The sequence below is a fragment of the Oncorhynchus mykiss genome, chromosome 32 (assembly GCF_013265735.2).
Source record: "Oncorhynchus mykiss isolate Arlee chromosome 32, USDA_OmykA_1.1, whole genome shotgun sequence".
NCBI classification, from domain to species: Eukaryota; Metazoa; Chordata; class Actinopteri; order Salmoniformes; family Salmonidae; genus Oncorhynchus; species Oncorhynchus mykiss.
Genome location: NC_050572.1, coordinates 10,465,034 through 10,490,753, shown reverse-complemented (window position 1 = coordinate 10,490,753; position 25,720 = coordinate 10,465,034). Strand labels below are relative to the sequence as shown.

At 42.7% G+C, this 25,720-nt stretch overlaps 1 protein-coding gene across 1 annotated transcript; it reads right to left on the bottom strand.

The window, feature by feature from the left end:
* Positions 1 to 698: 698 nt before the first annotated feature.
* LOC110489372 (protein FAM83H) lies at positions 699 to 24,389 on the bottom strand. Its single transcript, XM_036971832.1, has 13 exons — positions 24,145 to 24,389; positions 14,506 to 14,634; positions 13,858 to 14,055; positions 11,841 to 12,005; positions 11,023 to 11,147; positions 10,525 to 10,944; positions 8,537 to 8,677; positions 5,462 to 5,752; positions 4,667 to 5,273; positions 4,061 to 4,522; positions 3,295 to 3,964; positions 2,500 to 3,005; positions 699 to 1,401 (listed from the first exon to the last, which is right to left on the bottom strand). The coding sequence occupies exons 1-13, from the start codon at positions 24,265 to 24,267 to the stop codon at positions 1,381 to 1,383; spliced, it is 3,858 nt and encodes a 1,285-aa protein (XP_036827727.1). The 5' UTR covers positions 24,268 to 24,389; the 3' UTR covers positions 699 to 1,380.
* Between the last annotated feature and the right edge of the window lie 1,331 nt (positions 24,390 to 25,720).

Here is a 25,720-nt window from a genome sequence, read left to right as displayed (position 1 = left end):
AACCCTCTAAGGCCAGACCCAATCAAACTTTCTAAGGCCATACCCAATCCAACTCTCCAAGGCCAGACCTAATCCAACTCTCCAAGGCCAGACGCAATCCAACTCTCCAAGGCCAGAGCCAATCCAACTCTCCAAGGTCAGACCCAATCCAACCCTCTAAGGTCAGACCCAATCCAACCCTCTAAGGTCAGACCCAATCCAGCTCTCTAAGGTCAGACCCAATCCAACTCTCTAAGGTCAGACCCAATCCAACTCTCTAAGGTCAGACCAGGAAGTAAAGGAACTGAAGGATGCATGTTTTCAAGGAACCTGTATTCACACAGGGCTGAAACAAAACAGTATTGATGTCAACTTGTCATCTAAAGTACTGCTGATTAATTAATAAAATACTTTTTGTAAAGACCTCTCTCTCTTTCTTACTGACTGTCGGTCTGTCTTGTTCCAGCTCCTTCAATCTGTATTTTTCCTCTCTCCCTCTGTCTCCCTCTCTCTCCCTCTCTCTCACCCTCTCTCTCTGTCTCCCTCTCTCTCTCCCTCTCTGTCTCTCTTTCCCTCTCCCCCCCCTCTCTCCCTCTCTCTCTGTCTCTCTCCCCCCCCTCTCTATCTCTCTCTCTCTCTCTGTCTATCTATCTCTCTCTCTCTATCTCTCTCTCTATCTATCTCTCTCTCTCTCTCACCCTCTCTCTCACCCTCTCTCTCTCTCCCTCCCTCTCTCTCCTTCTCTCTCTCTCCTTCTCTCTCTCTCTATCTCCTTCTCTCTCTCTCTCTCCCTCTCTCTCTCTCTCTCTCTCTCTCTCCCTCTCTCTCCTCTGTCTACTTCAGAGACGGGTTAATAATAGTGCTGAGTTTGGTGAGTGACGTGGCGCTGTGTAAACCCACAGACATACTTTCAGCATTACCAGTTTACACACACACACACACACTGGGAGTTTGCAGGTCTGTACAGGCATGGTTTATGGCTGGGCATGTTTTCAGTTGCTTTCCTGCAGTAAAACATGAACACACTCTCTCTCTCTCTCACTCCAGGTGTTTGATGAAGGGTTGCAGTGAATTAGTGAAGAGTTGTCCCATAGAATCCATATAAGGCAACATAACCAACCAGAGAAGACCAGCTTTGGCACACATATGGGTACAGTTTCAACTTGTGTTTTTTGTAGTCCGTTTTTTAAAAGATTTAGAACTGTGTCTGACTGTATCCAGGAAGACTGCAGTCTGATGACAAAGCTATCTACTGTTGTTGTGTTTTGTGTTCTCTCTCTCTTTCGGGGGTTCTGATGATGCGTTTGCCACATCTGTTGGTGAACTGGGAATGGTGTGTGTGTTTGGGAGCCCTCCTCGCACACTAAGCTTCCAGTCAATAGCTTCCTCAGCCATCTTTAGTTATCCCAGGTTATTCCCCATCTGCAGAACAACAGGAACAACAGTGAGTGGAATACAATTTGACTCCCTCTCTCACCCCCTTTCCCTTCCTCATCCCCATCCACCCCCACTCTCACCCCCTTTCCCTTCCTCATCCCCATCCACCCCTCTCTCTCATTATCCCCCATTCCCTTCCTCATCCCCTTCCACCCCTCTCATCCTCCTCCTTTCCCCTCCTCATTTTCTATCCACCCCTCTCTCATCCCCCTCACACCCCCTTTCCCTTCGTCATCCCCCTCCACCCCCCTTCCTCATCCCCCTCCACCCCCCTCTCTCATCCTCCCCCTTTCTCTTCCTCACCCCACTCCACCCCCCTCTCTTATCCTCCCCCCCTCCACCCCCCTCTCTTATCCTCCCCCCCCTCCACCCCCCTCTCTCATCCTCCCCCTTTCCCTTCCTCCCCCCCTCCACCCCCCTCTCTCATCCTCCCCCTTTCCCTTCCTCCCCCCCCTCCACCCCCCTCTCTCATCCTCCCCCTTTCTCTTCCTCACCCCACTCCACCCCCCTCTCTTATCCTCCCCCCCCTCCACCCCCCTCTCTCATCCTCCCCCTTTCCCTTCCTCCCCCCCTCCACCCCCCTCTCTCATCCTCCCCCTTTCTCTTCCTCACCCCACTCCACCCCCCTCTCTCATCCTCCCCCTTTCTCTTCCTCACCCCACTCCACCCCCCTCTCTTATCCTCCCCCCCCTCCACCCCCCTCTCTCATCCTCCCCCTTTCTCTTCCTCACCCCACTCCACCCCCCTCTCTTATCCTCCCCCCCTCCACCCCCCTCTCTCATCCTCCCCCTTTCTCTTCCTCACCCCACTCCACCCCCCTCTCTTATCCTCCCCCCCCTCCACCCCCCTCTCTCATCCTCCCCCTTTCGCTTCCTCACCCCACTCCACCCCCCTCTCTCATCCTCCCCCTTATCCTTATCAAACTATCTGTAAAACAATACAAATAATTTTGTGTAACATCTTTCAATAGCAACATCAACTCCTCAACTCAACTCCTTACACCTCTCTACACTCCATATAGCCTCCCTCTCCCCCCCTCTCCTCTTCCTTCATTCAGACCTCCTGTCTACTACAGTAGAGTACCTCAAAACGGCTGTAGACCTTCTTCTCCTTCCTCATGCTCTCCATCCTCTTCAGAAGGCTGTCTCTCTCCTGAGGGTTGCCCTGGGGCCTTAGGAAGCGGTTCCTCCCAAGCAACGGATTCCTCTCCAACCCTCCTTTCTCTCCTGCCATGTCTACCTCCTTCTCCCCTCCGGCCTCCTCTCCTCCTCCTCCTCTCTCCAGACGGTTCTTCTGGCTATTGGCAGAAATCTGTTCCAGGATGACCTTGGTGTCATCTCTCAGGTTGCTACTGAACAGAACCGAGCCGCTGGAGGTCTGGTATCGAGACGGACCTGTCATTTTGTGATTGTCTGAGGAAGTCACGTAGTCTGTGGCTTTAGCGTCGGCAGTAGACGAGGAGCCTAGGCGTGAAGCTGCGGCCCCAGACTCCTCGGAGCTCTCCACCACAGTTCTCATCGTCTTGTTGTCTCCGCTGGACGCCGATGTCACACCCCCGGAGCTCTTCTTGTCCTTGGGTCCCAGGAAGCCTTTGTATTAAAGAATGAACGAATGAACAAATTTACTCATTAATAAATTCAAATCTTAATTGCTCTGAAGGGAATTTGTTTTATAGATCATTAGCACAGCAATTAAAAAATAAAGGATGACAGGCAGACAGACAGACAGACAGACAGACCAGACCAGACAGACAGACAGACAGACAGACAGACAGACAGACAGACCAGACAGACCAGACAGACCAGACAGACAGACAGACAGACAGACAGACAGACCAGACCAGACCAGACAGACAGACAGACAGACAGTACAACATACCTTTGAGTTTCTGGGTCTGCTTCTTCAGGAAGTCCAGGGGCTTGGTGTCGACCTTGCCTTCCCCTCCCAGGGTGTTGAGGGAGGTGCTGGAGCCCAGGTTCTTTCCCTCCTTGGACTCAGCGCGAGACATACTGGACAAGCTTTGGGAGCGAGATTTCTTCAGCTCGCTCTTCTCCGCGTCCGTGGCATCTGTTGTTAGCGTTTCCTCATCGCAGGAGACGCGGCGAGGGTGGGAGCTCTTGAACGGCTTCAGAGAAGAGAAAGGCTTCAGAATCTTACTGGGCTCCTTGTCTTTCCTCTGTGACTCTGAGCTGCTGTCTTTCCTCTGTGACTCTGAGCTGCTGTCTTTCCTCTGTGACTCTGAGCTGCTGTCTTTCCTCTGTGACTCCGAGCTGCTGTCTTTCCTCTGTGACTCCGAGCTGCTCTCTTTCCTCTGGACTGTGGTAGAAGGCTCAAAGGTTTTGAATCTTGAGGTGATGGACAGTTTGCGTGTTCGCTCTAGTGTGGCTGAGACTTGTGGTTTCATCGGGGCAGGCTCTGGAGCAATCACAGAGAAAGAGGGGACTTTGGGGGCTGAGATGGTGGTGGGGGAAGGGTTGGGGGTGGAGGAAGTGGTGGTGGTTGACGAAGTGGTGGTGGACGAAGTGGTGGTGGAGGAGGAGGTGGTGGGGGAAGAGGTGGTGGTGGAGGAGGAGGTGTTGGTGGTAGAGGAGGAGGAGGGGGTGGGGGAAGAGGTGGTGGTGGAGGAGGAGGTGGTGGGGGAAGAGGTGGTGGTAGAGGAGGAGGAGGAGGGGGAAGAGGTGGTGATGGAGAAGGAGGAGGTGGTGGTAGAGGAGGAGGAGGGGGAAGAGGTGGTGATGGAGGAGGAGGTGGTGGAAGAAGTAGTGTTTGAGAGGTCTGGTGTCTTCTGAAGTGGTCCTTTCATCGCGGCCTCTTTGGATGCGTTTCTCTTAGCAGCCAGCTCCTTGAAGTACTGCAGTCTATTGGCAGGGTCATTCATGTTCAACGGCTGGGTGGGCTCTATCGATACTGGGGCGACTATGGGGGGCATAGCCTCCTCTTTCAACACAACCTCTTTCTCTTCGTCTTTCTTCTTCTTCTCTCTCTCGTTCTCCTCTGCCTTCTTCCGCCACTCGAAGGGTTCCCGGGAAAATCTCTTCTCCAGGATCTGTTGGACGATGGAGGTGGTGTGTAGCATGTCGGATTCCTCATCCTCCTCATTGGCCACCTGCAGCAAATCAAATCAAGCTTTATTTGCATGGCACATACATTTTATGCAAGGTAGCGATACAATGTGCAACAAAAATAAACAAAAAATCCAAATCCAAATTAAATAAAACCCATCAGAGATGATCTGGAAGGTAATAAAGACCTTCATGCCCAGGCCTCCCAGGTGGGTCTCCGTCTTGGAGGAGGAGAAGATGAGGGAGGAGCGCAGCCGGGAGCTTCTCTGGAGCATCGGGTTGATCCGTGTCCGGAACGACTCGTGTTTGGAGAGCACGACCTCTCCCGAAGCCTCCCTCGACGATGGCATCTCCACATCCACCCCAACCTCCCTCTCTCGGTCTTTCTCTCTCGCTCTCTCCCGCTCTATGGTCCTGCTCTCGGGCAGGAAGGGCTTGCCGTACCGTGGTGGTCGGATATCCGGTCTAGGCTTGGAGGGGACATTCGGAGGCTCTCTCGCTTCAAAGCGGGATACAGACCCCTCACTGGCGTATGGGTTCCCCTCAGACTCTGGGTCTTGGAAAGCATCAGGGCCCAGAGGTTGTGGCAGCCCCTCCTCTCCTGTGTCTTCGTAGGTGCTGAGGTAGGAGTTGATCCTCCAGCTGCGGAGGCCCTGTCTGGCTTTGGGGTCCTGGTCTGCCACTGCTGGGACTGGGAACAGCTGCTTCTCTGGGGGGTTGGGATGGGTGGGGGAGGACTGGCAGACGTAGGGCTGGCCCACCGTCGGCCTCTTGTGGTCACTGCCACCTCCGTACCTGGAGAGGTGAGAGGGGGTTACTTTAGTTTAGCCACATTTCTTCTGATATGGTTGAGACAACATTTTGACCTAAACTCTGTGTGTGTGTCACTAAACGCTTCATAAAATAACTGTAGTGGGAGCATTCAACAGTGAAAATACATTAGTTATCATTCCTCAGTCCAGTGGACCCTCCAGACCACATACCTCCCCCCTGCCGGTGGTGGTCCCGGGTTGTGTTTCAGGTCCTGAGAGGAGAGGTAGTCTCTGCCGTAGTCCTCTGGACCAGGAGGTTCCTCATGAGGGTAGCCTGAGTCAGAGTACTGGTCCAGCGCTGGTCTGTTCCTCAGCCTGTCGTAGTGTCCATGGCCTGACCCATGGCCTCCCAGCCCTGAGCCTAGCCCTGAGCCCAGCCCTGAGCCCAGCCCTGAGCCCAGCCCCGGCATTAACCCAGGTCCCTCACCACCCTGGTAGTAGTGGCTGGACTGGCTCTGCTCCCTGGAATATAGAAATAGTCATAAATCATCATCATCATAACCCAACATGCTTTACATGTCAGATTATTTTATTAAAGATTATAACATGCTTTACATATCAGATTATTTTATTAAAGATTATATCATGATTTACATGTGACAGATTATAAATAGGGCCAGAGTTTTGCCTGATTTGATCACAATATTTATTCCAACTGACAAAGACAACATAAACAAACTAACCAACTAGTGAACTAACTAACGAACTAACTATCAAACTAACTAATGAACTAACTATCAAACTAACAAACAAACTAATTAACTAACTATCAAACTAACAAACTAACTAATGAACTAACTATCAAACTAACAAACTAACTAAGGAACTAACAAACTAATGAACTAACTATCAAACTAACAAACTAACTAATTAACTAACTATCAAACTAACAAACTAACTAATGAACTAACTATCAAACTAACTAATGAACTAACTATCAAACTAAAACTAACTAAGGAACTAACTATCAAACTAACTAATGAACTAACTATCAAACTAACTAAGGAACTAACAATCAAACTAACAAACTAACTAAGGAACTAACTATCAAACTAACAAACTAACTAAGGAACTATCAAATGAACTAATGAACTAACTTTCAAACTAACAAACTAACGAACTAAATATCAAACTAAAAAACTAACTAATGAACTAACTATCAAACTAACAAACTAACTAATGAACTAACTATCAAACTAGCAAACTAACTAATGAACTAACTATCAAACTAACAAACTAACTAATGAACTAACTATCAAACTAACAAACTAACTACTGAACTAACTATCAAACTAACAAACTAACTAATGAACTAACTATCAAACTAACAAATAACTAATGAACTAACTAAGGAACTAATTATCAAACTAACTAAGGAACTAACTATCAAACTAACTAATGAACTAACTATCAAACGAACAAACTAACTAATGAACTAACTATCAAACTAACAAACTAACTAATGAACTAACTATCAAACTAACAAACAAACTAATGAACTAACTAAGGAACTAACTATCAAACTAACAAACTAACTAATGAACTAACTATCAAACTAACTAAGGAACTAACTATCAAACTAACAAACTAACTAATGAGCTAACTATCAAACTAACAAACCAACTAATGAACTAACTATCAAACTAACTAAGGAACTAACTATCAAACTAACAAACTAACTAAGGAACTAACTATCAAACTAACTAAGGAACTAACTATCAAACTAACTAAGGAACTAACTATCAAACTAACAAACTAACTAAGGAACTATCAAATGAACTAATGAACTAACTTTCAAACTAACAAACTAACTAATGAACTAAATATCAAACTAACAAACTAACTAATGAACTAACTATCAAACTAAAAAACTAACTAATGAACTAACTATCAAACTAGCAAACTAACTAATGAACTAACTATCAAACTAACAAACTAACTAATGAACTAACTATCAAACTAACAAACTAACTACTGAACTAACTATCAAACGAACAAACTAACTAATGAACTAACTATCAAACTAACAAACTAACTAAGGAACTAATTATCAAACTAACAAACTAAGGAACTAACTATCAAACTAACTAATGAACTAACTATCAAACGAACAAACTAACTAATGAACTAACTATCAAACTAACAAACTAACTAATGAACTAACTATCAAACTAACAAACTAACTAATGAACTAACTATCAAACTAACTAAGGAACTAACTATCGAACTAACAAACTAACTAATGAGCTAACTATCAAACTAACAAACCAACTAATGAACTAACTATCAAACTAACTAAGGAACTAACTATCAAACTAACAAACTAACTAAGGAACTAACTATCAAACTAACTAAGGAACTAACTATCAAACTAACTAAGGAACTAACTATCAAACTAACAAACTAACTATCAAACTAACAAACTAACTAAGGAACTAACTATCAAACTAACAAACTAACTAAGGAACTATCAAATGAACTAATGAACTAACTTTCAAACTAACAAACTAACTAATGAACTAACTATCAAACTAACAAACTAACTAATGAACTAACTATCAAACTATCAAACTAACTAATGAACTAACTATCAAACTAACAAACTAACTAATGAACTAACTATCAAACTAACAAACTAACTACTGAACTAACTATCAAACTAACAAACTAACTAATGAACTAACTATCAAACTAACAAACTAACTAAGGAACTAACTATCAAACTAACAAACTAACTAAGGAACTAACTATCAAACTAACAAACTAACTAATGAACTAACTATCAAACTAACAAACTAACTAATGAACTAACTAAGGAACTAATTATCAAACTAACAAACTAACTAAGGAACTAACTATCAAACTAACTAATGAACTAACTATCAAACAAACAAACTAACTAATGAACTAACTATCAAACTAACAAACTAACTAATGAACTAACTATCAAACTAACAAACTAACTAATGAACTAACTATCAAACTAACTATCAAACTAACAAACTAACTAATGAACTAACTATCAAACTATCAAACTAACTAATGAACTAAATATCAAACTAACAAACTAACTAATGAACTAACTAATGAGCTAACTATCAAACTAACAAACCAACTAATGAACTAACTATCAAACTAACTAAGGAACTAACTATCAAACTAACAAACCAACTAATGAACTAACTATCAAACTAACTAAGGAACTAACTATCAAACTAACAAACTAACTAAGGAACTAACAAGTACCTGTGGTGGTAGTGCTGCTCTGTCTCCTCCTGGTTGTTGATGACTCTGTGCTTCATGTATTGTCTGGACGAGGAGTAGCTCTCCTGGGTTCCCTCTGCGTTGCTTTGGCCCTTATAGTCACTGGCACTTATCTCCATCTGCCTGGGACCACCGGTAACACATACAAACACTTTGATACGGGAACAGTACAAACATACACTTTAATATACTAAGTTACAGTCGCTAGTGAAAGTCTACACACCCCTGGCACAGTTTTCATATTTTACCTCTTTAAAATAACATTTTACATTGGATTAAATTAAATCTTCCCAAGTATGAACTCTGGGTGTGAAGACATAAGTAATCAAGAAATCTTAGCTTTTTAATATTCAATTAGAAACATTTTCTATAATTTTCATTCACTTTGAAAATGTAGAGTAGGTTGTGTAGATCTGCAGAAAAATATAACATTGAATACATTTTTAGATTTAATTTTTAAGGCATCAAAATGTGAAGATGGTGCAAGTAGACTTTTATGATTGACTTTTCAATTCACAGTGAAATATAGGGAATAGGGGATAGGGGATAGGGAATAGGGGATAGGGGATAGGGAATAGGGGATAGGGGATAGGGAATAGGGGATAGGGAATAGCATGACATTGCAGACGTAACCTTCATGTGATAGAGAGTTCTACATTAAATCTAGTTCTACATTAAATCAAGTTCTACATTAAATCTAGTTCTACATTAAATCGAGTTCTACATTAAATCTAGTTCTACATTAAATTTAGTTCTACATTAAATCTAGTTCTACATTAAATCGAGTTCTACATTAAATCGAGTTCTACATTAAATCTAGTTCTACATTAAATTGAGTTCTACATTAAATCTAGTTCTACATTAAATTTAGTTCTACATTAAATCTAGTTCTACATTAAATCGAGTTCTACATTAAATCGAGTTCTACATTAAATCGAGTTCTACATTAAATCGAGTTCTACATTAAATCTAGTTCTACATTAAATTGAGTTCTACATTAAATCTAGTTCTACATTAAATCGAGTTCTACATTAAATCGAGTTCTACATTAAATCTAGTTCTACATTAAATCTAGTTCTACATTAAATGTCACGACTCCCGCCGAGGGTGGCTCCCCTGCCTGTTCGGGCGGCGCTCGGTGGTCGTCGTCACCGGCCTACTAGCCGCCACCGATCCCATTTCCCTTGTCTGTTGGTTTAGTCTTATTAGTTGCACCTGTTTCTTTAGTGTTTCTTGATTTCTGGTCTGTCAGCCTGTTTGGTCCGCTGGGGTTTGTAAGGGATTATTTGGTGTTCACTGTCGGTGTTGGATGTATTTTCTCTCCGGATCGTTTTGCCCTGTGTGTTTGGGCGGGTCAGTGTTTCTGTGCCCTCTGTGCTTGGGCGGGTCAGTGTTTCTGTGCCCTCTGTGTTTGGGAGGGTCAGTGTTTCTGCGCCCTGTGTTTGGGCGGGTCAGTGTTTCTGTGCCCTGTGTTTGGCGGGTCAGTGTTTCTGTGCCCTGTGTTTGGGCGGGTCAGTGTTTCTGTGCCCTGTGTTTGGGCGGGTCAGTGTTTCTGTGCCCTGTGTTTGGGAGGGTCAGTGTTTCTGCGCCCTGTGTTTGGGCGGGTCAGTGTTTCTGCGCCCTGTGTTTGGGAGGGTCAGTGTTTCTGCGCCCTGTGTTTGGGCGGGTCAGTGTTTCTGTGCCCTGTGTTTGGGCGGGTCAGTGTTTCTGTGCCCTGTGTTTGGGCGGGTCAGTGTTTCTGCGCCCTGTGTTTGGGCGGGTCAGTGTTTCTGCGCCCTGTGCTTGGGCGGGTCAGTGTTTCTGCGCCCTGTGTGTTTGGGAGGGTCAGTGTTTCTGCGCCCTGTGTTTGGCGTGACCGTTTTTTGTGCCGGAGAAAATAAATAGTCTATTATTGAACCCTCTGCTCTCTGCGACCTGACTCCTACAATAAATCTGTTTTTTAAATAATACATCTATGTGCACCATCCCACCTGGAGACCATGGAGCGACCCTGCTCCAGGAAGGACTGCTGTATCCTGAACTGCTGCGACGCTGCAAACGTCCCAAGATTCAGTCCTCCTCCGGATTCTATGGCATGTCGGAACAGGTCATCCCTACGGAATGCAGAACGCTCAGTTTCTCCTCCTCCTCCGAAGGGGTAGCCCGTAAGTTCCGGGGTGTGTCGTTGAAAACCCAGAGGGTGTCGAAGGGGCCCCTTCATGCCGAACTGGTTGCCGTAGTAACTGCTGCTGCTGCTGCTGTCAGAGGAGACGGGCACTAGGGCGTGGTCTACGGTGAGAGGCTGTGATTGGGCGAACAGGATGCGGAACTCCTCGTCAAAGGTGGTGACTAGTTCTCCCAGGAAGAGATGAGCGATGCAGCGATGCAGCTTCTCATAGGACCACATGAAACTACAGGAAACAGGAAATGACACGTTAGCTTCTACACTAAAGAGGTATCTGATATGGGTTCTATATTTCTATGCTCACCTGTAGTTTCCGCTGAGCACGGCCCTGCAGTCAGCCAATAGGAAGCGGTCTTTCACCTGTCCTTTAAATGACTTCCCTGTCCGACAGAAATACGTCATCCCCGCCACAGTCCGCACACGCATCATCTGTGCACACACACACACACACACACACACACACGAGCACACACACGCACACACACACGAACCACACACGAACACATACACACGAGCACACATACACACACACACACACACGAGCACACACACACACACACACACACACGAGCAAACACACACACACGCACACACACACGAACACACACACGAGCACACATACACACACACAAACACACACACGCACACACACACACGAACACATACACACGAGCACACATACACACACACACATACACACACACACACATACACACACACACACACACACACACACAAAAGTTATTCAGAGTCACAAAGGTTTAATGTCTTTAATAAATGGTGTTGTTCTGTAGTGGGTTCTAAGCGTAATCCAACCAGTTTAGCCGCTCTGTTGACATTTATGTAACCAGGCTCAGGTCTTGTCCCACTCAGTCAGACGTCATGTCGTAGCACAGTAGGTAAAATATATATTACATTACCGCTATGAGGCAGTGGCCTGTTTGCCAGTCAACACAAAAACACTGACATTCTGTCTTTAAGACTGTAGGCAGAGTTTATCAAACCATTTTAACTACTGCCATTCCTGCACACCCAGAATGTCTTCAGGAACATGGGATTCTATGGGGAAACGTGAGTCACCCTGCCTGAAATAGTTCAACTAGGGGAAACATTGAGACTCACATGGACAAGGTCTAGGTTGATCTTGCAGTTAGTCACCATGGAGACGAAGTGATGGGCGTTCTGTTCGTCCAATAGGATGTAGACGGGGACGTGACGCGCCGTGGCATCCAGCAAATCAGCAAACAGATCCACATCTGTAAACATGTCCATCACCACGGCAATCACCTAGCAAAGCCCAATCAGAGACATGGAAATATCACATTAGCCAATTAAAAACAGAGGTCACAGGAGGTTGGTGGCACATTAATTGGGGAGGATAGGCTCGTGGTAACGGCTGGAGTGGAATTAGTGGAATGGTATCAAATACATCAAACACTTGGTTTCCATGGTTTCCAGGTGTTTGATGCCATTTCATTTTCTCCCTTCCAGCCATTACTACGAGCCGTCCTCCCCTCACCAGCCTCCACTGCATTAGGTCTAGGTTTATTTAGCAACGTTGTATAGGAAAAATACAGAAAGTGTGATACCATTTAAAAGCAACTTATGCCTGTCCTTTATAATACCGTATGGAGTCACACCGTCTTGTACACTAGCTCACACTCACAGATAGAAGGGAGGACAGTGAGAGAGACGTGGTCAGACTAACAGGCTTGGCCACTTTTGACATTTAGACACACACACACACACACACACACACACACACACACACACACACACACACACACACACACACACACTGAAACATAATTGTTTTCTATAGGAGGTTGAGCTGAGTGCAAGTCATTCATCTTCAGGGACAGGGCGTGGAGGAGCACAGCAGAGCTGGGGCAGACTGACTGGCTGACTGGCTGGCTGACTGACTGACTGACTGGCAGACTGACTGACTGACTGGCTGATTTACTGACTGACTTGCTGACTGGCTGGCTGACTGACTGGCAGACTGACTGACTGACTGACTGGATGATTTACTGACAGACTGGCTGATTTACTGACTGACTGGCAGACTGACTGACTGACTGACTGACAGGCTGATTTACTGACAGACTGGCTGACTGACTGGCTGACTGGCTGGCTGATTTACTGACTGACTTGCTGACTGGCTGGCTGACTGACTGACTGGCAGACTGACTGACTGACTGACTGGCTGATTTACTGACAGACTGGCTGACTGACTGGCTGACTGACTTTATGACAACACCGTCCATAGTTCTACTTGACAGATAATCACTATCATAGCTCTATATGCAACACTGGATCTCTGTCTGAGAGATAGTGACTGAGATAAGCCCTGATAAGAACAGAACAGATATTCCGAGGGAATGCTATCGGGATGAGGGTATACTGACTGTCTCATTACAGGGATGAGGGTATACTGACTGTCTCAATACAGGGATGAGGGTGTACTGACGGTCTTATTACAGGGATGAGGGTATACTAACTGTCTCATTACAGGGACGAGGGTGTACTGACTGTCTCATTACAGGGATGAGGGTGTACTGACTGTCTCATTACAGGGATGAAGGTGTACTGACTGTCTCATTACAGGGATGAGGGTATACTGACCGTCTCATTACAGGGATGAGGGTATACTGACTGTCTCATTACAGGGATGAGGGTATACTGACTGTCTCATTACAGGGATGAGGGTATACTGACTGTCTCATTACAGGGATGAGGGTATACTGACTGTCTCATTACAGGGATGAGGGTATACTGACCGTCTCATTACAGGGATGAGGGTATACTGACCGTCTCATTACAGGGATGAGGGTATACTGACTGTCTCATTACAGGGATGAGGGTATACTGACTGTCTCATTACAGGGATGAGGGTATACTGACTGTCTCATTACAGGGATGAGGGTATACTGACCGTCTCATTACAGGGATGAGGGTATACTGACTGCTGGAACACACACTTCCACTTTACACCACATAGACCTGAACAGCTTTGTGTATACGCCTGAACAGCTTAGTGTGTGTGAGTGTGTGAGTGTGTGTGTGTGTGCGTGTGAGTGTGCATGAGTGAGTGAGTGTGTGTGTGTCTGTGTGTGAGTGTGTACAGCTCTTCTCTTACATGTTGTGCGTTCTTGATGAGCCTCCTGGCCTGCTCCTTGATGCTGGGCATGTCGGGGTCGCTGGGGTTGACCAGGGTCGTGACCTCTGTGGGGCCGATGAAGCTGTGTGCCTGGAGGGGCCAGCCCAGGTCCAACCCCGGGGCCGCCGTGTCAGAGTGCAACGGCCAGTAGGTGTCAGACGAGCCGTCTGCGTCTGCCTGGGGAAAACATGAGCTGTTAGTGAACTATATTTACACAATGACAACAGGTAAATATGGATATATTATGTAAAGCTAGATTAAGTAACACACATTACAGCATTCTGCACATGGAAACTGTACACTGTAACCCTACCTTGACACTTAAAAGCATCGAGTGGTTAGCATCATATATGTATATGTGTATATATATATATATATATATACGATATTATACAATGCCTCTATTTTAGTGACATAAATGAATGAATAATTAATTGTCAGACTCTGTCAGGAATGAGGTGAGACTCCATTATACTAGGACATCTTCACGTAGCTCAGGCTTTCAGAAGACCTTCTCATTTCAATAACAGTATCAGTCTTTCAGAAGACCTTCTCATATCAATAACAGTATCAGTCTTTCAGAAGACCTTCTCATATCAATAACAGTATGATCATAATAAGCAGTACCTCATGGTAAGACAGCTCTGGTACGTTGGAGGCCTGGCTGGGTGTCTGGACGGTGGTCTTGATGTGTTCCATCTCCGGTTGACAAAGGAAGTCCACCACGTCTGCTTTCTGAAGGAACTCATAGTAACCCTGGAGAGAACACAGACTGAGTTATTACACACACACTGGGTTATTATTACACACACTGAGTTATTACACACACACACACTGGGTTATTATTACACACACCAGGTTATTACACACACTACACACACACTGGGTTATTACACACACACTGGGTTATTACACACACACTGGGTTATTATTACACACACACTGGGTTATTATTACACACACACACTGGGTTATTATTACACACACACTGGGTTATTATTACACACACACTGGGTTATTATTACACACACGCACCGGGTTATTATTACACACACACTGGGTTATTATTACACACACTGGGTTATTATTACACACACACTGGGTTATTACACACACACTGGGTTATTATCACACACACACTGGGTTATTACACACACACTGGGCTATTACACACACACTGGGTTATTATTACACACACTGAGTTATTACACACACACTGGGTTATTATTACACACACGCTGGGTTATTACACACACACTGGGTTATTACACACACACTGGGTCATTATTACACACACTCACTGGGTTATTATTACACACACAGAGTTATTACACACACACATTGGGTTATTATCACACACGCACCGGGTTATTACACACACACTGGGCTATTACACACACACTGGGTTATTATTACACACACACAATGGGTTATTACACACACACTGGGTTATTACACACACACTGGGTTATTATTACACACACACACTGGGTTATTATTACACACACACTGGGTTATTATTACACACACACTGGGTTATTATTACACACACTGGGTTATTATTACACACACACTGGGTTATTATTACACACACACTGGGTTATTATTACACACACACTGGGTTATTATTACACACACACACTGGGTTATTATTACACACACACTGGGTTATTACACACACACTGGGTTATTACACACACTGGGTTATTACACACACTGGGTTATTACACACACACTGGGTTATTACACACACACTGGGTTATTATTACACACACTGAGTTATTACACACACACACTGGGTTATTATCACACACGCACCGGGTTATTACACACACACTGGGTTATTATCACACACACACTGGGTTATTACACACACACTGGGCTATTACACACACATTGGGTTATTATTACACACACGCTGGGTTATTACACACACACTGGGTTATTACACACACACTGGGTCATTATTACACACACTCACTGGGTTATTATTACACACACAGAGTTATTACACACACACATTGGGTTATTATCACACACGCACCGGGTTATTACACACACACTGGGTTATTACACACACACTGGGTCATTATTACACACACTCACTGGGTTATTATTACACACACAGAGTTATTACACACACACATTGGGTTATTATCACACACGCACCGGGTTATTACACACACACTGGGCTATTACACACACACTGGGTTATTATTACACACACACAATGGGTTATTACACACACACTGGGTTATTACACACACACTGGGTTATTATTACACACACACTGGGTTATTATTACACACACACTGGGTTATTATTACACACACTGGGTTATTATTACACACACACTGGGTTATTATTACACACACACTGGGTTATTATTACACACACACACTGGGTTATTATTACACACACACTGGGTTATTACACACACACTGGGTTATTACACACACTGGGTTATTACACACACTGGGTTATTACACACACTGAGTTATTACACACACACACTGGGTTATTATCACACACGCACCGGGTTATTACACACACACTGGGTTATTATCACACACACACTGGGTTATTACACACACACTGGGCTATTACACACACACTGGGTTATTATTACACACACGCTGGGTTATTACACACACACTGGGTTATTACACACACACTGGGTCATTATTACACACACTCACTGGGTTATTATTACACACACAGAGTTATTACACACACACATCGGGTTATTATCACACACGCACCGGGTTATTACACACACACTGGGTTATTACACACACACTGGGTTATTATTACACACACACAATGGGTTATTACACACACACTGGGTTATTGCACACACACTGGGTTATTATTACACACACTGGGTTATTATTACACACACACTGGGTTATTATTACACACACACTGGGTTATTATTACACACACTGGGTTATTATTACACACACACTGGGTTATTATTACACACACACTGGGTTATTATTACACACACACTGGGTTATTATTACACACACACACACTGGGTTATTATTACACACACACTGGGGTATTACACACACACTGGGTTATTACACACACTGGGTTATTACACACACACTGGGTTATTATACACACACTGGGTTATTATTACACACACTGAGTTATTACACACACACACTGGGTTATTATCACACACGCACCGGGTTATTACACACATACTGGGTTATTATTACACACACACAATGGGTTATTACACACACACTGGGTTATTATTACACACACACTGGGTTATTACACACACACTGGGTTATTATCACACACACACTGGGTTATTACACACACACTGGGCTATTACACACACACTGGGTTATTATTACACACACTGAGTTATTACACACACACTGGGTTATTATTACACACACGCTGGGTTATTACACACACACTGGGTTATTACACACACACTGGGTCATTATTACACACACTCACTGGGTTATTATTACACACACTGAGTTATTACACACACACACTGGGTTATTATCACACACGCACCGGGTTATTACACACACACTGGGTTATTACACACACACTGGGTTATTATTACACACACACAATGGGTTATTACACACACACAATGGGTTATTACACACACTGGGTTATTATTACACACACTGAGTTATTACACACACTGGGTTATTACACACACACTGGGTTATTATTACACACACACTGAGTTATTACACACACTGAGTTATTACACACACTGAGTAATTACACACACACTGAGTTATTACACACACACTGAGTTATTACACACACACTGGGTTATTATTACACACACCGGGTTATTATTACACACACTACACACTGGGTTATTATTACACACACACTGAGTTATTACACACACTGAGTTATTACACACACACACTGAGTTATTACACACACTGAGTAATTACACAAACACTGAGTTATTACACACACACTGAGTTATTACACACACTGAGTTATTACACACACACTGGGTTATTATTACACACACTGCGTTATTACACACACACTGGGTTATTATTACACACACCGGGTTATTATACACACTGAGTTATTACACACACACTGAGATATTACACACACATTGAGATATTACACACACTGAGTTATTATTACACACACACTGGGTTATTATTACACACACTGGGTTATTATTACACACACACTGGGTTATTATTACACACACTGAGTTATTACACACACACTGGGTTATTATTACACACACACTGGGTTATTATTACACACACTGAGTTATTACACACACACTGGGTTATTATTACACACACCGGGTTATTACACACACTGAGTTATTACACACACACTGAGATATTACACACACACTGAGTTATTACACACACATTGAGATATTACACACACACAGAGTTATTACACACACTGAGTAATTACACACACACTGAGTTATTACACACACACTGAGTTATTACACACACTGAGTAATTACACAAACACTGAGTTATTACACACACACTGAGTTATTACACACACTGAGTTATTACACACGCACTGGGTTATTATTACACACACCGGGTTATTATTACACACACTGAGTTATTACACACACACTGGGTTATTATTACACACACCGGGTTATTATTACACACACACTGGGTTATTATTACACACACCGGGGTATTACACACACTGAGTTATTACACACACACTGAGATATTACACACACACTGAGTTATTACACACACATTGAGATATTACACACACACTGAGTTATTACACACACTGAGTAATTACACACACACTGAGTTATTACACACACACTGAGTTATTACACACACACTGAGTTATTACACACACTGAGTAATTACACAAACACTGAGTTATTACACACACACTGAGTTATTACACACACTAAGTTATTACACACACACTGGGTTATTATTACACACACCGGGTTATTATTACACACACCGGGTTATTACACACACTGAATTATTACACACACACTGAGATATTACACACACACTGAGTTATTACACACACACTGGGTTATTATTACACACACACTGGGTTATTATTACACACACTGAGTTATTACACACACACTGGGTTATTATTACACACACCGAGTTATTACACACACATTGAGATATTACACACACACTGAGTTATTACACACACTGAGTAATTACACACACACTGAGTTATTACACACACACTGAGTTATTACACACACTGAGTTATTACACACACGCTGAGTTATTACACACACGCTGAGTTATTACACACACACAGAGTTATTACACACACACTGAGTTATTACACACACTGAGTTATTACACACACACCGAGTTATTACACACACACTGAGTTATTACACACACACCGGGTTATTACACACACACTTGGTTATTATTACACACACTGAGTTATTACACACACCGAGTTATTACACATACTGGGTTATTACACACACTGAGTTATTATTACACACACTGAGTTATTATTACACACACTGAGTTATTACACACACACTGAGTTATTATTACACACACTGAGTTATTATTCCACACACTGAGTTATTACACACACACACTGGGTTATTATTCCACACACCGAGTTATTACACACACACTGGGTTATTATTACACACACCGGGTTATTACACACACTGAGTTATTACACACACACACACTGAGATATTACACACACACTGAGTTATTACACACACATTGAGATATTACACACACACTGAGTTATTACACACACACCTAGTTAATACACACACACTGAGTGATTACACACACTGAGTTATTACACACACACACTGAGTTATTACACACACACTGAGTTATTACACACACACAGAGTTATTAAACACACACTGGGTTATTACACACACTGAGCTATTACACACACACTGAGTTATTACACACGCTGAGTTATTACACACACTGAGTTATTACACACACACTGGGTTATTACACACTGTGTTATTATTACACACACTGAGTTATTACACACACACTGAGTTATTATTACACACACTGCGTTATTATTACACACACTGAGTTATTACACACGCATTGGGTTATTATTACACACACTGAGTTATTACACACACTGAGTTATTACACACACTGAGTTATTACACATACTGAGTAATTACACACACACTGAGTTATTACACACACACTGAGTTATTACACACACTGAGTTATTACACACACGCTGAGTTATTACACACACGCTGAGTTATTACACACACACAGAGTTATTACACACACACTGAGTTATTACACACACACTGAGTTATTACACACACACTGAGTTATTACACACACACCGGGTTATTACACACACACTGGGTTATTATTACACACACTGAGTTATTACACACACACTGAGTTATTACACACACAGAGTAATTACACAAACACTGAGTTATTACACACACACTGAGTTATTACACACACTAAGTTATTACACACACACTGGGTTATTATTACACACACCGGGTTATTATTACACACACCGGGTTATTACACACACTGAATTATTACACACACACTGAGATATTACACACACACTGAGTTATTACACACACACTGGGTTATTATTACACACACACTGGGTTATTATTACACACACTGAGTTATTACACACACACTGGGTTATTATTACACACACCGAGTTATTACACACACATTGAGTTATTACACACACTGAGTAATTACACACACACTGAGTTATTACACACACACTGAGTTATTACACACACTGAGTTATTACACACACGCTGAGTTATTACACACACGCTGAGTTATTACACACACACAGAGTTATTACACACACACTGAGTTATTACACACACTGAGTTATTACACACACACTGAGTTATTACACACACACTGAGTTATTACACACACACCGGGTTATTACACACACACTGGGTTATTATTACACACACTGAGTTATTACACACACCGAGTTATTACACATACTGGGTTATTACACACACTGAGTTATTATTACACACACTGAGTTATTATTACACACACTGAGTTATTACACACACACTGAGTTATTATTACACACACTGAGTTATTATTCCACACACTGAGTTATTACACACACACACTGGGTTATTATTCCACACACTGAGTTATTACACACACACTGGGTTATTATTACACACACCGGGTTATTACACACACTGAGTTATTACACACACACACTGAGATATTACACACACACTGAGTTATTACACACACATTGAGATATTACACACACACTGAGTTATTACACACACACCGAGTTATTACACACACACTGAGTTATTACACACACACCGGGTTATTACACACACACTTGGTTATTATTACACACACTGAGTTATTACACACACCGAGTTATTACACATACTGGGTTATTACACACACTGAGTTATTATTACACACACTGAGTTATTATTACACACACTGAGTTATTACACACACACTGAGTTATTATTACACACACTGAGTTATTATTCCACACACTGAGTTATTACACACACACACTGGGTTATTATTCCACACACCGAGTTATTACACACACACTGGGTTATTATTACACACACCGGGTTATTACACACACTGAGTTATTACACACACACACACTGAGATATTACACACACACTGAGTTATTACACACACATTGAGATATTACACACACACTGAGTTATTACACACACACCTAGTTAATACACACACACTGAGTGATTACACACACTGAGTTATTACACACACACACTGAGTTATTACACACACACTGAGTTATTACACACACACAGAGTTATTAAACACACACTGGGTTATTACACACACTGAGCTATTACACACACACTGAGTTATTACACACGCTGAGTTATTACACACACTGAGTTATTACACACACACTGGGTTATTACACACTGTGTTATTATTACACACACTGAGTTATTACACACACACTGAGTTATTATTACACACACTGCGTTATTATTACACACACTGAGTTATTACACACGCATTGGGTTATTATTACACACACTGAGTTATTACACACACTGAGTTATTACACACACTGAGTTATTACACATACTGAGTAATTACACACACACTGAGTTATTACACACACACTGAGTTATTACACACACGCTGAGTTATTACACACACGCTGAGTTATTACACACACACAGAGTTATTACACACACACTGAGTTATTACACACACTGAGTTATTACACACACACTGAGTTATTACACACACACTGAGTTATTACACACACACCGGGTTATTACACACACACTGGGTTATTATTACACACACTGAGTTATTACACACACACTGAGTTATTACACACACTGAGTAATTACACAAACACTGAGTTATTACACACACACTGAGTTATTACACACACTAAGTTATTACACACACACTGGGTTATTATTACACACACCGGGTTATTATTACACACACCGGGTTATTACACACACTGAATTATTACACACACACTGAGATATTACACACACACTGAGTTATTACACACACACTGGGTTATTATTACACACACACTGGGTTATTATTACACACACTGAGTTATTACACACACACTGGGTTATTATTACACACACCGAGTTATTACACACACATTGAGATATTACACACACACTGAGTTATTACACACACTGAGTAATTACACACACACTGAGTTATTACACACACACTGAGTTATTACACACACTGAGTTATTACACACACGCTGAGTTATTACACACACGCTGAGTTATTACACACACACAGAGTTATTACACACACACTGAGTTATTATACACACTGAGTTATTACACACACACTGAGTTATTACACACACACTGAGTTATTACACACACACCGGGTTATTACACACACACTGGGTTATTATTACACACACTGAGTTATTACACACACCGAGTTATTACACATACTGGGTTATTACACACACTGAGTTATTATTACACACACTGAGTTATTATTACACACACTGAGTTATTACACACACACTGAGTTATTATTCCACACACTGAGTTATTATTCCACACACTGGGTTATTACACACACACACACTGGGTTATTATTCCACACACTGAGTTATTACACACACACTGGGTTATTATTACACACACCGGGTTATTACACACACTGAGTTATTACACACACACACTGAGATATTACACACACACTGAGTTATTACACACACATTGAGATATTACACACACACTGAGTTATTACACACACACCTAGTTAATACACACACACTGAGTGATTACACACACTGAGTTATTACACACACACTGAGTTATTACACACACACAGAGTTATTAAACACACACTGGGTTATTACACACACTGAGTTATTACACACACACTGAGTTATTACACACGCTGAGTTATTACACACACTGAGTTATTACACACACACTGGGTTATTACACACTGTGTTATTATTACACACACTGAGTTATTACACACACACTGAGTTATTATTACACACACTGCGTTATTATTACACACACTGAGTTATTACACACGCATTGGGTTATTATTACACACACTGAGTTATTACACACACTGAGTTATTACACACACTGAGTTATTACACATACTGGGTTATTATTACACACACTGAGTTATTACACACACACACAGAGTTATTACACACACACAGGGTTATTATTACACACTGAGTTATTATTACACACACTGAGTTATTATTACACACACAGCGTTATTACACACGCACACTGAGTTATTACACACACTGAGTTATTACACACACACACTGAGTTATTACACACACTGAGTTATTACACACACACACACAGAGTTATTACACACGCACACTGAGTTATCACACACACACACTGAGTTATTATTACACACTGAGTTATTATTACACACACAGAGTTATTACACACATTGAGTTATCGCACACACATTGAGCTATCACACACACACAAAGAGTCATTACACACACAAACACTGATTTATCAGACACTCAATTTGAGACAGATTTGAGACACAATTTCAGACACTCAATCACACACACACACAGACACACACACACACACACACACACACACACACACACACACACACACACACACACACACACACACACACACACACACACACACACACACACACACACACACACACACACACACACACACGAACACTCCTACTATACCTGTAGGTCTGTCTCCACCAGAGCATCAATGGCGAGACGGTATTCTTCTCTGTAGTGGGGGGGCAGGAAGTTAGGGTCCAGGGGGTTGTCCCCGAAGTCCGAACTCTGGGATCTGTGGGCCATGATAGGGTCGGGGCTAGGGTAAAGGGGGTAGGATAAAGGGGCTAGGGTAAAGGGGCTAGGGTGAAGGGGCTAGGGTAAAGGGGTTAGAGGCTAGGGTACAGGGGTTAGGGTACAGGGGTTAGGGGCTAGGGTACAGGGGTTAGGGGCTAGGGTACAAGGGTTAGGGGCTAGGGTAAAGGGGTTAGAGGCTGGGGTACAGGGGTTAGGGTACAGGGGTTGGGGGCTAGGGTACAGGGGTTAGGGGCTAGGGTACAGGGGTTAGGGGCTAGGGTACAGGGGTTAGGGGCTAGGGTACAGGGGTTAGGGGCTAGGGTACAGGGGTTAGGGTAAAGGGACAAACCTGTGGGAGAAATATAGATGCAATATTGTTACTTTATTTAGTAAGGTTCCTCTATTAATACAAGAATCTCCTCAGCCAAGATGTTGGAACAGAGCAAACACACCCTGCTGCCTCGTGTACAGAAACACTCTATCAACAGTCACAACACATACAACGCATTCAGAAACTATTCAGACCCCCCGACTTTTTCCACATTTTGTTACATTACAGCCTTATTCTAAAATTGATTAAAATAAAAAATTGTCCTGATCAATTTACACACAATACCCCATAATGACAAAACTAAAACAGTTTTTTTATACATTTTTGCAAATGTATAAAAAAAAATAAAAAAATGAAATGCCTTATTTACATTAAGTTTTCAGACCATTTGCTATGAGACTTGAAATCGAGCTCAGGTACATCCTGTTTCCATTGACCATCCTTGAGATGTTTCTATAACTTAATTGGAGTCCACCTGTAGTAAATTCAATTGATTGGACATGATTTGGAAAGGTACACACCTGTCTATATAAGGTCCCACAGTTGACAGTGCACGTCAGAACAAAAACCAAGCCATGATGTCGAAGGAATTGTTCGTAGAACTCCGAGACACAATAGTGTCGAGGCAGAGATCTGGGGAAGGGTACCAAAACATTTCTGCAGCATTGAAGGTCCCCAAGAACACAGTGGCCTCCATCATTCTTAAATGGAAGAAGTTTGGAACCACCAAGACTCTTCCTTGAGCTGGCCGCTCGGCCAAACTGTGCAATTAGAGGAGAAGGGCCTTGGTGACCAAGAACCCGATGGTCACTCTGACAGAGCTCCAGAGTTCCTCTGTGGAGATGGGAGAACCTTCCAGAAGGGCAACCATCTCTGCAGCACTCCACCAATCAGGCCTTTATGGTAGAGTGGCCAGACGGATGCCACTCCTCAGTAAAAGGCACATGACAGCTCGCTTGGAGTTTTCAGAAAACCTGACAGAGCTTGAGAGGATCTGCAGAGAATAATGGGAGAAACTCCCTAAATACAGGTGTGCCATGATTATAGTGTCATACCCAAGAAGACTCAATGCTGTAATCGCTGCCAAAGGTGCTTCAACAAAGTACTGAGTAAAGGTGTCTGAATACTGAC

Excerpts from the sequence above, each read along its gene's own strand:
- LOC110489372 (XM_036971832.1), bottom strand. The coding sequence starts at position 24,267 with ATGGCCCACAGATCCCAGAGTTCGGACTTCGGGGACAACCCCCTGGAC. Across the intron at positions 14,056-14,505 it reads CAGAGCTGTCTTACCATGAG|GCAGACGCAGACGGCTCGTC; the intron begins GTACTGCTTATT and ends TGTTTTCCCCAG. Across the intron at positions 11,148-11,840 it reads TCAACCTAGACCTTGTCCAT|ATGATGCGTGTGCGGACTGT; the intron begins GTGAGTCTCAAT and ends GTGTGTGCACAG.